Source organism: Nelumbo nucifera, chromosome 7, assembly GCF_055504915.1.
Source record: "Nelumbo nucifera cultivar China Antique chromosome 7, China Antique-T2T, whole genome shotgun sequence".
Lineage (NCBI taxonomy): Eukaryota > Viridiplantae > Streptophyta > Magnoliopsida > Proteales > Nelumbonaceae > Nelumbo > Nelumbo nucifera.
This window is the reverse complement of record NC_142655.1, coordinates 56,819,412-56,835,349: the sequence shown is the minus strand read 5'-3', so window position 1 is coordinate 56,835,349 and position 15,938 is coordinate 56,819,412. Positions and strand designations below refer to the sequence as shown.

Genomic DNA, 15,938 nt, shown 5'->3' with positions numbered 1-15,938 from the left:
TAGAGATAGCCTAATGAGAGCGATAAGCTATAGTATAAGGTGGTGGACAGCATTCATGGCAGTCTAGAAAATGTATGGGATGCTGCCATTTCTTGTAGGGCAACTTTGACATCTTTGTGGATAGTCAATATGTGTATTATCCCTCAGTTTCTCAGCTTTGTTAGGTATGATGCTTGTTCTGGGAATAAAATCTTGTTCTGGGAAGATATTTGGGTTGAGGATGCTGATCTCAGGGCATGTTGAAATTGGAAAGAAACTTGGTCTTTTCTTTTTGGGAGGTGAGGCTTTTGTTAGGAGAGCCTTTGAAGATTTCAAGAAAAGATGGGAGAAATGTGGGAAGAAAAACATCATGGGGAAAGGAGGAGAGATTTGGAATGAAGCAGATGATGAGGGGTGACCGCTTGTCACCCCTCTCATGTACGATTTTTTTCCTTTTTAATAAATTTTCTTTTATCATCAAAAAAATATATTTTTCACTCCTTGTACTCCATATCTTCTTTTAAAAAGGACCCAATTGTGAAGTTTGTCTCTTTTCTCCTACTACGAACATTTCCTAGGAAAGGTCATTGAGTGAGCATGAATGAGTCTATTTCCAATTTATTGCAACTAATTGAAAGATTTTGGCTAGACTTTCCAGTTCATATAAGTGTATCTGGTCCCCCCATCTTTTTTTTTTATTAATAACACGCAACTTTCATTAATAGAATAGAATTAACTACGGGAGAAAGAGAGATAAAAACTCTTAACTCCCCCACTTTTAGGCAAAAACAACAAGACAAGATTACAAGATAGCCCAAAACATTGAGTCCCCAGTCACCCCTTGTTTGGCTAACCCATCAGCAAAGCAGTTAGCACTTCTTTTCACCCAGTTCAGTTTGACTTCAATATCTTTAGTCAACCACTTGAATTTCCTCTTCTCGTCGCTATAAGTCCAAACGCTAGCATTTTCTTCTTTAGCCAGCCCACCACCAATTTGGGATCGCCCTCTATAACCAATTTAGTGATGTTTAGCTCATTAGCCCTTCGAATTCCTTCTAGGACAGTTGAGATCTCATCCCTGAGAGCATCACCCAATCCAACAGGCGGCAGCCCTTAAAAATCTCCACATTACTCTTCCTCTCTTCTTTGGCCAACTAAACAAGGTAGGAGCAAAAAGAGTTTGTACATCCAGCGGAGGACACTACCTGCACCCAAACAACGAGAAACACCACTCCCAAATATAATTAGTAAAAGAGCAAGAAATCAATAAGTGGTAGCTGGTCTCACCCATAGCCTTGTAGAGAACACACCAGTGAGAAGATAGATAACAATTAGGTCTCTTTCTCTGAAGAAGATCACAAGTGGAATAGGTTTACACCAGACTTCCTTAACCGGGAAAGGCTGCCCTAGTGGCATAGATGGTTGAGTTAAACCTTTGAAAATAGGAAGTACATGAAAAAACCCGAGGCTGACAGAATCCAAACCCTGCTGTCAGATTTAGTGGGATCTATAAAAACCCCCTCAATAATGTTTAGGAGAGACGAGGTACTATTCAGTTCTGAATCCCTAACAACTCTTCTCAGTCCCAAATTCCACCCAAACCCTGAATTTGCTTGTGAAGATACCAAAAAGTGGTCCTCCCATCTGTCTGATGTTTTCTCTTGTGCATCATTTTTCCCTCCTTGTGCTCTTCTCCCCCCCCCCAGTCTTCTCCCCCTAAAAGTTAGTGCTTTTTGTTAGGAATTATTTTACGGAAAAATTAATACTATAATTATCTTCAAGAGAGAAGACCTCTTCTTCGTTTGTCTCCGACCTGGTGCATTCTTTGTAAAGCTAATGGGGAGACTTGTTATCACTTAGTAATCTCCCGTCAATTTATTGCATGTATTTGGGAAAGATTCTTTTCTTTACTTAGGTACAGGCGAACTTTACAATTGGAGCTGCATGCCCTTTTTTTTTATAAATAGCTACATGCCCTTTCTAACCCTTCCACTTTTAGATGACCAAGGAAAAGGGGTAGAATACTTTGGAGGTGCACAAGCGCAGCTTTGATTTGGTCGATTTGGGAATAAAGAAATGCTAGAATTTTTCATGAAAAAGAGAGAAGCTTGGAAGAGGTGGTAGTGTATAGCTATCAAGGCGCTACATTGGGTATAAACCTAGACGATTTTCTCACATTTATCCTTTGATGATATATGGAGCAATTGGGATTTGGTGGCAAAAAGTTCTTCAAGGAAGGATAATCCTTTTTCCTCTTGCATCCCACCAAAAGAAGATTTTATTAAACTTAACTTTGATGGAAGAAGCTTACGCAATCCAGGGCCTTAAGGAATTGGAGGTGTGTATTCAGGAATAAAGAGGGAGGGGTTGTTGTGCTCTTCTCTAATCTGGTTGGTCTGGGAGATTCAACAACAGTTGAGCTTCTTGCAGATATTCAAGGTTTACACTAGCTTGAAATGGTGTTTTCCCCCTATTGGGAACATCTTTCACCTCTCCTGACCCAAAAAATTGACAAAGGAGTTATTAATGGTGTTTTCCCCCTACTGGACGAAGCTACAGCATAACTGCCACATGCCAGGCCTTCTTCACGTGAAGAGGTTAGTATTTCTTCTTCCTGCTCCACTTCTTTTGATAGCTTCAGCTTTTGTTTAACCACTTTTGGGAATAGGGTTCCATCATTCATGATGTGCAGTTGTTGTTTGCCACATAACACCCAAGTTCTCCACCCCTTCATCTTCCCCCCTACGAGCATCCTTCCACAGAGAGGCTTCAATGGAAGTTGCTAACCAGATGCTGTACAAAGTAGCATCAGCCAGCAACTCAACCTTTCTTGGAATGTCATCTGATTTTACAGGGTTCAGCAGCACTGCAGCAGAGTGTAAATTCAAACTGAAGACTCCACCTAAGCAGCCATTACAAGCTAATGCAATTGTCTCAAATAACTACTTCCAGAGATGAAATGGAAAACCAATCACTCACTATTACACCATCTTCTAAATCAAAATGTCTTGTGCTAGAAACTTAGAACCAGGACACAAATTTGATAGAGTGAGAGCCCCAAACTCATTGCTGCAATTTCAATCTTATCCTCCACCAGATCAAGTAACACTTTTCTACTTGGTCTGGGAGATTCAAAGTTTACACCACTAATGGCTCCTCCATCACATGAAAGATCACGAGGGAACAGTCAACTGGATTTTTAAAAATGCTGCAACAGTTGAAAAGGATCTGGTTATATGGTATATCTTCGTCCAATCGTGAGGGGCCTAACGGAAAGAAAGTGGAGAAGCTTTGTTTCAGGAAAGGCAAGACAACTCTACGTTTCAGCTCCAGGAATTCAATTGCTGCGGAATCTCGATCACGAGGAACTTCAAAAGCAACAAGTCGAAGAATAGGAATGCTGATATGGTTTGGGAATGGATGGTAACAAAATTTAACCAAGAAAAGAGTGTGATCAGTTTGAATCTTGGACAGGAATGTCCTCCTCTAAAGGATCAAGGATGGGCCTCTTCAAGAGACCAAAATGATGGAGAGTTTGTCTTTCTCTGCTGGTCTGGAGCATGTGGATATTAACTGTGGGAAAGAAAAAAGGCCAGAGTTTTCTCACATCTTTGGAAGGACTGGAGCAAGAGAACTCGCAGCTTGATTGCAGCGGAGAGGTAGATTCTGGTTTCCCCTTGTCTATGGGTGAGGAAGAGTTAGTGCCAGAAAGTCAAGTTATTAGGGATGAAGCCTGCTTGCAGGAGAATGATGCTACTTCTCTTTCGGATGTTTCTTTGATCTCAGTGCGAAGTTCCAAAACTCTTGAGGGAGATGTTATAGTTTCTAGAGCTGGTAAGAATTTTGAGGAAGAAGAGATAGTTTTCTCAGAAGTCATAGTGGGGAAATTAGGAAGAGATCTTGGTAGCTTTGGCAGTTTTTTCCTTTTTTTTCTTCTCAAGCTGGTAAAAATTCTGGTCATTGGCAGTTTTTTTTTCTTCTTTCCTCTCACCCATTTCTTATGAGGGATCTGTATATTTATCGTTTACACTAACAGCAAGAATTCCCCCCTCCCCCTTCCTAATTTCTTATTCATTCTTTGGTGGACAGCAAGTCATCTACTTGCTTTCCTGTCCCTAATCACCTATAGCCCCTCCTTTGCTCCACAAAACCCACCACCAGTTCTTAAATTAGTAGGACTCCTACCCCATCCTACATCACATCTGAAGCAAAGCAACACTTGTCACTGTAGAGAATGCATCAGGAGAATTTTTTTGCTATAAATGGAAGACCACTGAACTGGAGACAAATTGAGGTTTCTAACAGATTTCCGGCATGGTGGTTGAGAATTTGTAATAATAATAATAGGTAAGAGTTAATACTTAGTAGAATAGTGGAAAAAAGTTGTATCGTATTAAGATTGAACAACTAACTACTTTTGCAGCCATAAAATAGGAATAAGCAGTGCAACAAAAAATAATAATTCTGAAAAATAAAGAATAACAGAAGTAGAACAAAGTGGCATACTTCTCTTTCCACTCCCAAACACGTCTTGTGAACTCATCTCTACCTAGTTCCGCCTTTTTAATTCCTTCAGATGAAAGCATTCTCTCCACAACCAGCTGAAATTACAGCATATTTAGAAGTTTAATGCCATAATGAAACTCTTTTTTTCTTTTTTTCTTTGTGTGTGTGTGTTGGGGAGGGAGGGGAGGGGAACTGCAACCTCATGTAAAATTGTAAAATTGTTTAAGCATAAGGAAAAATATTGAGCAGTTCGATCATTGAGGAGACAAGATTTAAGGTCCAACAAAGTACTACAAACAGAACAAAAGCCAAAGTGAAAACTTAAAATTTTTTCCACAAAAAAAAAGGTGGAACAGAGGAAATAGCAATAAAATCACTAACAGTTTAACCATATTGGGCAAAAAAGTTTTCAAACAACAAACATGAATAAAAAGATGGCTATGGAATTTTGTTCACTGTATGGCTATGGAATTTAGTTGAGTCAAATATAATTCTTTGACTTGAAAAATTGCCACCACTGTCATATCTCATCAAACCATCTTTATTTTTCTAATTTCATTTTTCGAAATTAGAAAAATGTCACAATATTGTCATCTCAACACAGCCATGCTATTATTTTTTTTAATACTTTTTTGTTTTGAAATTTGCTATTATTTTTAATACTTCTTTGCTCCAAAATTTGAGCATAAAGCTGACAATGTCTCTCTCCCTCCTTTTTTTTACCAATCTCTCTCTCTCTCTCCCTCCTCTTTCACCTACCATAACAAACGTCGCATTAGCATCTCAATTTTAACCCTTAATTTATCTTTCAGGTAATCCTATTACGAATTCGACACTACAACTGTAAAACATTTAAGATTTAACTCTCTTTCTAAACATTATATTTTTATTAATTTATTTATGACGTTGTGGGTCAACCCATTCAACCCAGACAGTTGAACCGCTGATCCAGAAACCAGAGGGGAAAACAGTTTCGTTTCTGGGTCAGTTTTTAAAACATTGCTTGAAAACACTAGTTTGGTGACCTGCTGGTTACCCATGACCCAACCCAACCCAACCCGAAATCTTTTCAGGTTGGGTCAACTTATAGTTTTTTTTATCAATAACAGAAGGTGAACTTATAGATCAGGTTGCTAGATAGAGGACCCTAACCCATTTTTTTTGGGCTGGATTGGCTTTTTGCCAGGTCTAAAAATGATTGTTCAGTCTAATCCCAAACCTGTCAAATGGCAAAAAGTCTATTGACTTGATCAGAAAAAACTCATAACTAAAGTTTAAACTATTAGAATTCAGAGAAGAAGCCGGAAGTCCTGCCAACAGAAAAGGGGCGAAGGAACATCAGGAGAGCAGTTGGATTGGTGAAGGTAGAACGACGACAGATGCTTTGCAGCAATTCCAGATGCCTCTGAGCCAAGAAGCACGTCCAGTGTCATCTCAAGATCACTGTCTGCAGCAGGAGGATGGAGAGGGGACTGAACCAGAACAAGTGAGAGCAACCGGCCAGAGCAGTGGTATCTCAAGGAGGGGGACTCAAGCGCCTGAAAGGCCTGACCAACAACAAGTCAGTGCAGTTCGGTGAAGAGGTATGTAGCTTAGAAACCTCCTCTGCCTTAATTTCTGAGTTCGAGGGTGGGGGTCAGCGGCAGGAGGACAGAAAGGCAGGGACAAAAGAAGGAAAGACAAGGGGAAGAAAGAGAAAACAGCGTTTAGATGGGGAAAAGGAAGACACATCAAGGAGAGTTTACATCAGAAAGGGAAGATTGGAGGTTGGGGAGGTGATAGATGAAGAAAGGGAGGAAGACGAGGTAAAGGAGACAGAAAACAGCCAAGAGGACCAAAGAGGAGAGAGGGAGGAGGAGGGGGAAACAAGGAGCGAGACAGAGAGAGAAGTGGAGCTTTTCAGAAATGGGGACAGAAATCAAGGGTCATTTGGCTAAAAGAGGGGGATAAGAATACATCATATTTTCATGCTTTTGCAAGTGCGACAAAGAGAAGAAATTCGACCACAAGAGTCAAAATAGGAGATGAGTTTCTGGAAACTTGGGAGGGGATTCAAAGGAAGATCATGGAGTTTACAAAGGTATTTACAGAGAGAGAGGGTGGAGTTGGGTGACTCTTGGGAGTTTGGAACCAAAAACAAAAAGTAATTTTTCTGCAAATTGGCTGAAAAGGGAGGTTAGGGTTGAAGAAATCAGAGAAGCTCTTAAAAAGATAAATGGGGACAAAGCACCAGGGCCGGATGGCTTCAATTTCAATTTCATTAAGGCCGGACGGAGTTTTTTGGAGGAAGATTTCACTCAGATGGTGAAGGAATTTTGTGATTCAAAAGTCTTGGACAGAAGACTTAGTGCAACTTTCATTAGTCTAATTCAAAAGAAGGATGGTGCAGTGGACATAAAAGATTTCAGACCAACAAGTCCGATTATCAGCCCTTATAAACTGCTGACCAAGGTGTTATCTAGGAGGTTAAAGGGGGTAATTCATGAGGTGGTAGGAGAAACCCAAATGGCTTTCGTGGAAGGTGGACAAATTTTACATGGGGTGTTGGTGGCTGGTGAATGCATTGATTCCAAGACAAGAAGTGGTCGTCCAAGGCTGATTTGCAAAATTGACATTGAGAAAGCGTATGATCATGTGGAGTGGGGCTTTTTAAAAGAAATGCAAAGGTTAATGGGGTTTGGGGAGAAGTGGAGAAATTGGACATTTGCATGTCTCATCTATCTCCTTTTCCTTAACAGTGTTTTGAAAGGCGTGGGAGGTGTATGCTTGGAGGCGCACCTCCAGGTGAGGCGCCCCCAAAACACCCTGAGGCGTATGCCAGAGGTGCTGACACCTCTGAGGCATACGCCTCAGGTGCAAGAGACGTATGCCTCATACGCTTTTTTCATGAGGCGTACGCTTCATGTGCCTCATGCACACCTTATGTAAAAAGATAGAAAAAAAAAAAGAAAAGAAGGGAGAGGAAAATAAAGGGAAGGGAAAGAAAAAGAAAGAATGAGAAGAAAAAAAGAAAAACAAAGGAAAGAAAAGGAAAGGGAAGGAAAGGGAAGGGAAGGAAAGAAAAGATAAGGGGAAAGAAAGTGGGCCAGGGGCTTAAACCCTGAACCCCTTCATTCTTTTTTAACTTCTCCTTCTCGGTATTCCTTGTCTCTGGCCGGAGGCAACAACATCTATTAAGTGTGATGACCAAAAGCAGCAAGGAGGCATTGAAGAATCACCATTGTCACCCCTCATCCTTCTTAGCTTCTCCTTCTTGGTATTGAAGCATTGTCATCATATAGGAGTATATGGTTGAAACTGAAAAGGTAACCTAATATCCTAGCCTAACAACCCAGACATGGTGTACTGCTATAACAGCCTAACCTGTTCAACCCAGACAGTTGAACCATCAAACCATCACCCAAAAAGTAAATTTGTTCACTCTCCAGGTAGGTTTTAAATCACCATTATTGAAATTTAGAAAAGAAGAAAAAAAAAACTACTTGTATCATTGTCCCTGCTTAACTGCTTTATTGAAATGTAAAAAGACAAACCTGAGTTGCAATACCAGCATGATCGGTTCCAGGAAGCCAAAGAGTAGGTCTTCCCCTCATTCGATGGTACCTAACCATAATGTCCTAACAAAATAAATGATACTAGTAAATAATGGGCATAATCTTTTTTTTTATGAGTAATAATGGGCATAAACTTGACAATGAAGTAAATAATATGGAACAACAAAATATTAAATAAGAAATGGAACTAATTTATCCACTATAACAGAAAGAATGAGGTATTTCATAAATGGTACACTGCAGATCCAATAATAATCTAAATTCATAAACCAATCCATGTGTTGAATGCATATCAAGTATCAAGTTCAAACTCATGTAGAAAGCCAATGAAAAATGTCTATTGTAAGTTTCAACAAACAGTGCCATCTCAAATGTTTCTTCATAATTCCATTGAATTTGTGTTGGTGGATGGGTATGCATAAAACTATACATTACATGAGGTTGAGATAGCCACCACAAAAATTGTGTCTACATGAAAATATATGAATATACATGAGCCAATGTTCTACAAAACCCCCTCCCTATCAAAATTTATTCACCTCTTTCTTTAAATTCTTCTAGAACTACTGCCTAAACCATTAACCATAATTGATGAACATATATCCCTGTAAATTCTTGGCATTAGTTTCAATAAGCCTTCAAAATGTTTTCTAGTTTGCTCCTTCCAAATTCTTAGAAACCACAAGTGGGTTAGTGGGGTTTAACTTCCTTGAAATTTATCCTCTAGCTTAAAAAGGAGGAAACTGCCAAGATAGCACAAATCAATGAACCATGTCAGAATTCTACAATTCAGCCAAATACAAAGAAGAATCCCCAAGACTTGCCATCTATCAATGAAGAAACAGGTGCCTGCAAACTTCTTCCACTTTCTTGCAAATGATAGAGCTTTTCTCCAAGAAGATATTCCTTTACTTAAGCTGATCAAGAGTCTATTTCTCACAAGCACCATCAAATGCATAAAGGACTAAACCCTAGGGATAATGGACTGGTTCTGATCTAGGGTTTGGAGCTTTTTGGGATCTGAACCAGTGGAAAGGTTACCAGGGAGTGAGCAGAAATGTGTAAGAATGTATCTCGAATATCTCCCCCAAGAGTGGGCTCAGGCACCCTATTTATAGGAAAGCTGCCATAATCTGCATGGTATCCTAGGATAGAATTCGAGAATATTCACTCAGGGAAAGTCCTTTAGTTAGTTATGCTAGCTCAGAATAAGTAGTTGCGAGTGAAAGCATGAGAGAATCAGGAACTAACTAGTGCAGCTTTCCCTATCTTACCATGTGTCACCATCCTAAGTTTTGCTGAGATTGTTATATTATCACTCATTATGTGACGAGGCTTGTGTTAGGTTCACAGTATTTGAACATTTGCTTATATGCCAGCTACACATACCTGATATTGGGATTCACTAGGTACTTTAGTAAGTCAATGGCACTGGACATGTTATGCTCTCAAACCTTGTAAATTACAGTGAATAAAACGATTAGTCTGCCCCTTAATAGGTGGCATCAACAAAAGAAGGTCAAACAAATGAGTGTGTGACCCAATAGGTCCATTACATAACCAGCCCATAAAACAAATAAAAGTAACTAAGGATATAAAGCTATATGCCATATTTCAACAATGTAATAAGGAATTATACAAAAAGATGATACATTTAGTTCCACAGCTAAAATATTAACCAAGCTTTTAAGCATTCAATCACCAACCTCGAGAGTCACAAACATGGCATGCCCCATATGTAGTGATCCCGTAACATTAGGAGGTGGCATGGAAATAACAAAAGGATCTCCTCCTCGATCAACGCTTGGCTTGAAATACCCTTGAGACTCCCACCTAAGGACAACACTCAATCACATAAAGATACTAATAGAACATTAAGGAGAGCTTCTTTAAAATCATAACTAGTCTTTATTCTAAAGTATGCAATTGCTTAGACTTCTACAAACACAAGCAAGCAGTCCTTGCCAACAATACATACAGTCAGAGCATGCCAGTGTAGGCAAATGCATGCACAAAATGATATGTGAATGCTTTCACCACTCCCAAAGAAAAGAAGCAAAAGAAAGTTAGTGAAAAATCATTAAGTTACAAGAAAATAAAAGGCTCACAATACAACTACACTCTCTCAGCCCCACTTCTGGCTAGTCATTTGGCCAACCACTGGCAGATTTTAGCATCTAGTGGAATGAGAGGTCCTTTTCTTTTTTATTTCGTTGGAAGGGGATTCAGTCATTTTTTAAACTCCCAACTTCATTAAACATCTTCATTGTATAAAGGGAGAAATTTCGGGAAATTTACAAAATTTCACTTAAAAACCTGGAATTTTAAGGAAATTGATGGCAGATATTAGAAATACATGGAATTTATGTATGAAACTAAAAGAAATATTAAATTATATTTACTACATCTCAAAACCTTAAAAGACCATCCACAATGTACAACAAACAATAAAAGATTAAGAATCTCAAATAAGCATCGATAGGAACATACCACAGACACTTTCCGCAGAAGCCTTCCCAATCAATGGCAAAAGCAAAATACTCTCTTTTTCCCAACTACACCTCTCTATATTTCAGGATCCTCTAAGCCCAAAGTTTCTTACTCTCTAATCTCTACAATCAATCTCAATTCTCAAGTTCTCAACTTTCTTTCAACAAGGAGGCTTGCTCAAGTGCCTCAAGTTAATTTAGGAGGCTAAGAGGCTTCATCTATTGAAATCAAGTTAAGATAACAGATTGGACTACTGGGTAAGGGGTAATTTAATTTTCTTTTTTTTTCTAATTTTTTAGTGTTTTAATACTTCACATGTATTAAAATGGCCGATTCATCCCAAACACCGTTTCCCTATGGCCATGGCTTTGACAATGCATATTCTTAGTACCAATATTATAACATCAATGTCAGTGCTAGTGCTACTAATGTTGATGCTAGCGTACCTAAGGAAACGAGAACAAGAAGAAAAACTAGTTTAGTATGGATTTTTTTTTTGATAATTGAAATAAATTTATTAATCAGCAATAGACAATAGTACAAAGTCCCCGAGTAGAGGCACGAGATGCAACCTTTCCGGGCTAGTTAAGTACAAATTCCAGATTACTAATAGCTTACAAAGTAGCACCCTGGAAACCCACTATTTGGCTAAAGAATCAACCACAGAATTAGCAGACCTGGTAACACATTGTCGGCAAGATATGATTTGCGGCAAATTAAGAAAGATATGATTTGCTGCAAATTTAGAAAGATTTGATTTGATTGATTACAGATTTGAATAAATTTAGGAAAGATTAGATTTGAATAAAATTAGGAAAGTCATATTCTAGGATTAAGGGAAAGATTTAATCAATCCCTAATTGAGAGAGATTCTAAGAGTTTGTCTCTCCTATCTTTTCTTATTTAAGTTGTATGCTCAACATGTTTTATCAACACATTATCAATACAGAAGTTTTTCTTCTTCTCTCCCTCTTTATTTCTTCTTCCTTCCTCTTTATTTTTCCACATGGTATCAGAGCTTTAGGGTCCGATCATGAATTTTAAGGCCGCCATGGTTGGCTCTGGTTCAGCCTCTTCGGATGCTACCAGTGGTGTGACGTCTTCGAAGGGAGGTATTCAGTCAGCGGCCATTTCTCTTTCTGAGAATTCTCTTCAAATTACCATTCACAAATTGAATAGAAAAAATTATCTTGAGTGGTCTCAGTCCGTGCGGTTGGTGATCGACGGCAAAGGGAAACTCGGCTATTTGAATGGCGAAGTGAAACCGCCAGCCACTAATGATCCAAAGTATAGGCAGTGGCGTTCTAAAAATTCAATGGTTACCGCCTGATTGATCAACTCTAGGGATCCTATGGTTGGAAAACCATTCATGTTCCTGTCGATTGCTCACGATGTGTGGGAAGCTGTTAGGGAAACCTATTTAGATCTGGACAATCATTCACAACTGTTCGAACTGAATACCCGAATGTGGAAGATGCAGCAAGGTAAGCATGAAGTAACTGCTTATTATAATGAGATGATGGTTGTTTGGCAGGAGCTGGACTTATTTGAAGAAGAAGAATGAATCTTCTTCCATTTTGGCTGATGTATATATTGTCTTACCAAGAAAGCAAACAAATGAAATTAATCTTAATAATTGAAACTGCTGATCAAAAAAATCCTTATTAATTGAAATCAAAGGAAGTAATGAAATCCATTTCAACTATGAACTTTACCAATTGTAGATCCGTTCCTCAGAGGTAAAATCAAAAGACTTTGCCGACTCTGGAGAGGTAAATATGCCATTCTCTGATGCTACAACTGATATATGATGAAAAAAAATGGTGAAGACCAAATGCAATAAAGAATATTCAAGAACATAAGCAATCTAACTAAACAAAGTAACTAAAAAGGAAAAAAGGAGAAAATGAAGTATCTGAAATCAATAAGAAAATAATCAGATTCTTCACCATTTTCAGATCCCTACATAAGTATTGAGACCCTCTTTTCTTCAAAAAAGATAACAAGAAACTCTATCCAACTATTGCAGCCAGCCTTCTCTTGCACTTGCAATTGCTCTTAAACTCAAATGTCCTGTTAAGTAAACAACGAGAATGATGAGAAAAGAATAAGAAGCCTCACCATTCTCAGCCTCTATATAAACTCTTACCTTCCCAACCTCCGTAGTCCCTTCAACTAAATCTGCAGCTAAGCCTTAGCCTGCATTTTCTATTGCTCTTGTGATTCAGAAGCCCTTTTAAGTACATAACAAACATGATGAGACTAGATCCCTCTTTTTCATCTATAATATCTAGTATATGTTCATTTTCTAGTATGTTGCTTGCTTGCAGAAGGCATGAATCTTTGGTGGTAGAGCCGTAGAGGAGCGCTTTCCAGCTCTATGTGAGGAAATCAAAAGTAGGGATTAATTGATCCAATAAAACACTTTAAAAGTTGACCATCTTTTCCTCCATTATGAAATGGCTCCTATGTCCCATTGCTTTAGCTAGTGGACATGACATAGGTTGCCTCCTAGATATTATCAGGTAAGTCTCTTGATGGAAATTTCATCTGTTTCACATGAAAGTAAGACCCTATGGAGTATACTACCTTACATAGTAACTGGTAATATGGTGTATTTGGGAAGAGAGGAACAAGAAGACTCCCAAAGCAATAGATATTAATATCTATGTGTAATTGGCAGTATCTTGTCTATAGCTGCTCAGTGGGTGCTTACCTCTAACAAATTCAAGTGATTCTCACCATCAAACCATTCAAGTCACAGCACATGCATGAACCATGATTCTGCCACCACTGATTAAAACAGAAACCAAGTGCCAAGCGCCTCCTACTCTACTAACCCAAATTGGCACTGCAAAGTTTATGCACTTTTCAAAAACCCATTAGGAAAAGTGTACGTTTTTGGACTTTCTGAAGCTAATCATGCCCTCCCTAATAATATCTTAACCAGGAAACCTCTTAGGCTCTTACACAAGAGTCCACTGCATTGCCTACCAATAAAAAATTCCACTGCATTATATTAAAGAAACAAGTATCTGTGCTTATCAGGGAGAATTACAACGTATATTCGACTTTAGACATCTCAAGTGAATGGTCAAATTCCAAATGAAGCAAAATTTCGGAACTCTACTGGTGCTACAAAAATCCACTAAAAAAAATTATGATAAAAAAACAAAAAAAAAATCATATCTACACCAGACTAAAATTACCTGTAAAAAATCTAGGGCTGAAACGCCTGAAACTCCAATGAGAAATATTAATCCCACGATTGCGACGAGAGAAAAGAAGAGGATTGAATCTGTAGGCAGCGCAAGTAGAGAACAGGGATGGATGGGACAACGCCATTGAAGAATCACAATCTTCTAGTGTAGCTGGGAACCATTTGAGGACGCAGATAGCAAGGGAAAGAGGAGGGGAAACTTGAATGACCGAAAGAGAAAACCTTTGCTGAACCGGATCTGGTTTCAGTGGCAGAGGAGAGAGATAAGGCGGGAGATTGCGAAAAGAGTGTCTACACCGAACCCACCACTTGAAACCCACTCATAAGTCATACCGAGATGGGATCTGCTCCTCACAAATGGGCACCTCACATGCACATCCACCGTGCATTGAGAAATCTCCCGTGAATAATAATTGATAAGTACGGGAGATGTTCCCAATGCATGGTAGGATGTGCGTGTGATGCGCCAGGTGTCAGGAGCAGATCTGGTCTCAAGTCATACCTAATTATCGGGAAAGTAATTTTAAAGATGTATTGAGATACGCCTTTGATACGCATACGTATCTAAGAAAAACTAAGATACACAGATACACTTGAAAACATTGTAAATACTTTAACAAATCATAAAATACATCAACAACACTAAATATAAGACCTCAATGAGGTGTATATACATTAAAATATATTTTAATGGTTTTATGAATAAATATATTGTACTTAATTATAATTTCATTAAAAATCGTATGGTTAACTATAACTTATAAATTATAATTCTTAAGTTTTAATGTTTTATGGAATGGAAAAAACCCAACTCTCCTATCCAACCATAAAATATGCATTGGCACAACTTCTAAGTGAAAATATAATTAATAATAATATTATTTAAAAAATAATTATTTATTATTTATTTTCAAAAAATAAATAAATATTATATAATATATTCAACAAATAGTTATTAAAGAAGAAATTTCAATTTCTTCATTGTGATCAAATAATAATATTATTTAAAAAATAATAGATCATTATAATTAATTATGGATATAATAGATCAAAAAATAAATAAATATTATATGATATATTCAACAAATAGTTATTAAAGAAGAAATTTGAAAATATAAATTACATTTTCAAATTTTTTGTTAATTTATATTTTCCCCAAATATCTTCATGAAATTTCCATCAAAAATTATGATTTGGAATGTAAGAAATGTAGATTAACATAAATTTATACATTCAAGAAAAAATATATATTATAAAAATTTGAAAAATTTTACCTACTTTTACCAAATTTTGAAAAATCTTTAAAAAAAAAGTAATGATTCACACTTGTTTCTTGCAATTTTTTTCAAATCTAGCACTCTAGGAAAGAGGTTTGGAGTTTTAAAGTCATTTGGGGGGTGAAATAAAGCTTATTTCAGGGAAAAGAAGCTTACTTTTCCCCTTTATGTTTTTTCAGTTTTTGGCCATATCTTTTGTGGCGATACGCTATCGATACGCCCCGATAGACCCCCGATACACCTTCAATACGCCTCCGATACACCCAATATTGGTCAAGTAACCTATTAGGTCAATGGCATTGGGGACTATAGATCTACCGCAGCTTTTTTGATTCGCTACTCCATCTACATTGAGAGAAAATCAAATTGAATAGATCTGAATTTTTAAAACTAAAATTTTAAATGAAAAATCAAACCAAAACAGAAATAATCAAAATCAAATTTTTTTATTCAGATTTTTGTTATTTTGGTTAAAATTGAATTTCATTATTTTAATATATAGTATACATATTATATATATAGAGATATATTAAAAATATAATATACAATATGTATAATGAATTATGTGTTTTAATATATAATATAATACAATATAATATGTTATACATATTATGTAAATTATATATAGATAATAAAGTCTGATTAATTTGATTTTTCAATTAACTAAATTTCTAAACCTAAAAACCGAAATTGAGACTGAAATTTTATAGAACTGAAATAACCGGACCAAAATAACCAAAAACCAGCAAAAAAAAGAACTAAAAAGGTTGAACCCAAAAATTTTGGTTTGTTTTTAGGTTTTAACCAAAGAATGCTCACCCCTAACTAGAGGAGCAAATACAACTTTTTTGACCTAATGCAATTACCTAAGAACCTCAAACTAGAGCTAAATGGAAGATATCAACTGTCAAT

General features: G+C 37.3%; 1 protein-coding gene across 7 annotated transcripts in view; it reads right to left on the bottom strand.

Moving 5' to 3' along the window:
* Positions 1-14,043, bottom strand: part of EMB2247 (protein EMBRYO DEFECTIVE 2247) — a 90,700-nt gene extending 76,657 nt beyond the window's left edge. For 2 of the 7 annotated variants that reach the window (XM_010262338.2, XM_010262339.2), the window contains exons 1-5: positions 13,739-14,043; positions 12,245-12,329; positions 9,746-9,872; positions 8,019-8,102; positions 4,486-4,580 (exon numbers count right to left, since the gene is read on the bottom strand). In XM_010262338.2, coding sequence (XP_010260640.1) covers positions 4,486-4,580; positions 8,019-8,102; positions 9,746-9,872; positions 12,245-12,329; positions 13,739-13,874 — 527 coding nt within the window. In that variant the 5' untranslated portion in view covers positions 13,875-14,043. Of the gene's footprint in view, positions 1-4,485; positions 4,581-8,018; positions 8,103-9,745; positions 9,873-12,244; positions 12,330-12,478; positions 12,603-12,678; positions 12,908-13,245; positions 13,520-13,738 lie in introns of all 7 variants that reach the window. The other 5 variants (XM_088891837.1, XM_088891835.1, XM_088891838.1 and 2 more) reach the window with 5 other exon arrangements.
* Positions 14,044-15,938: the final 1,895 nt, after the last annotated feature.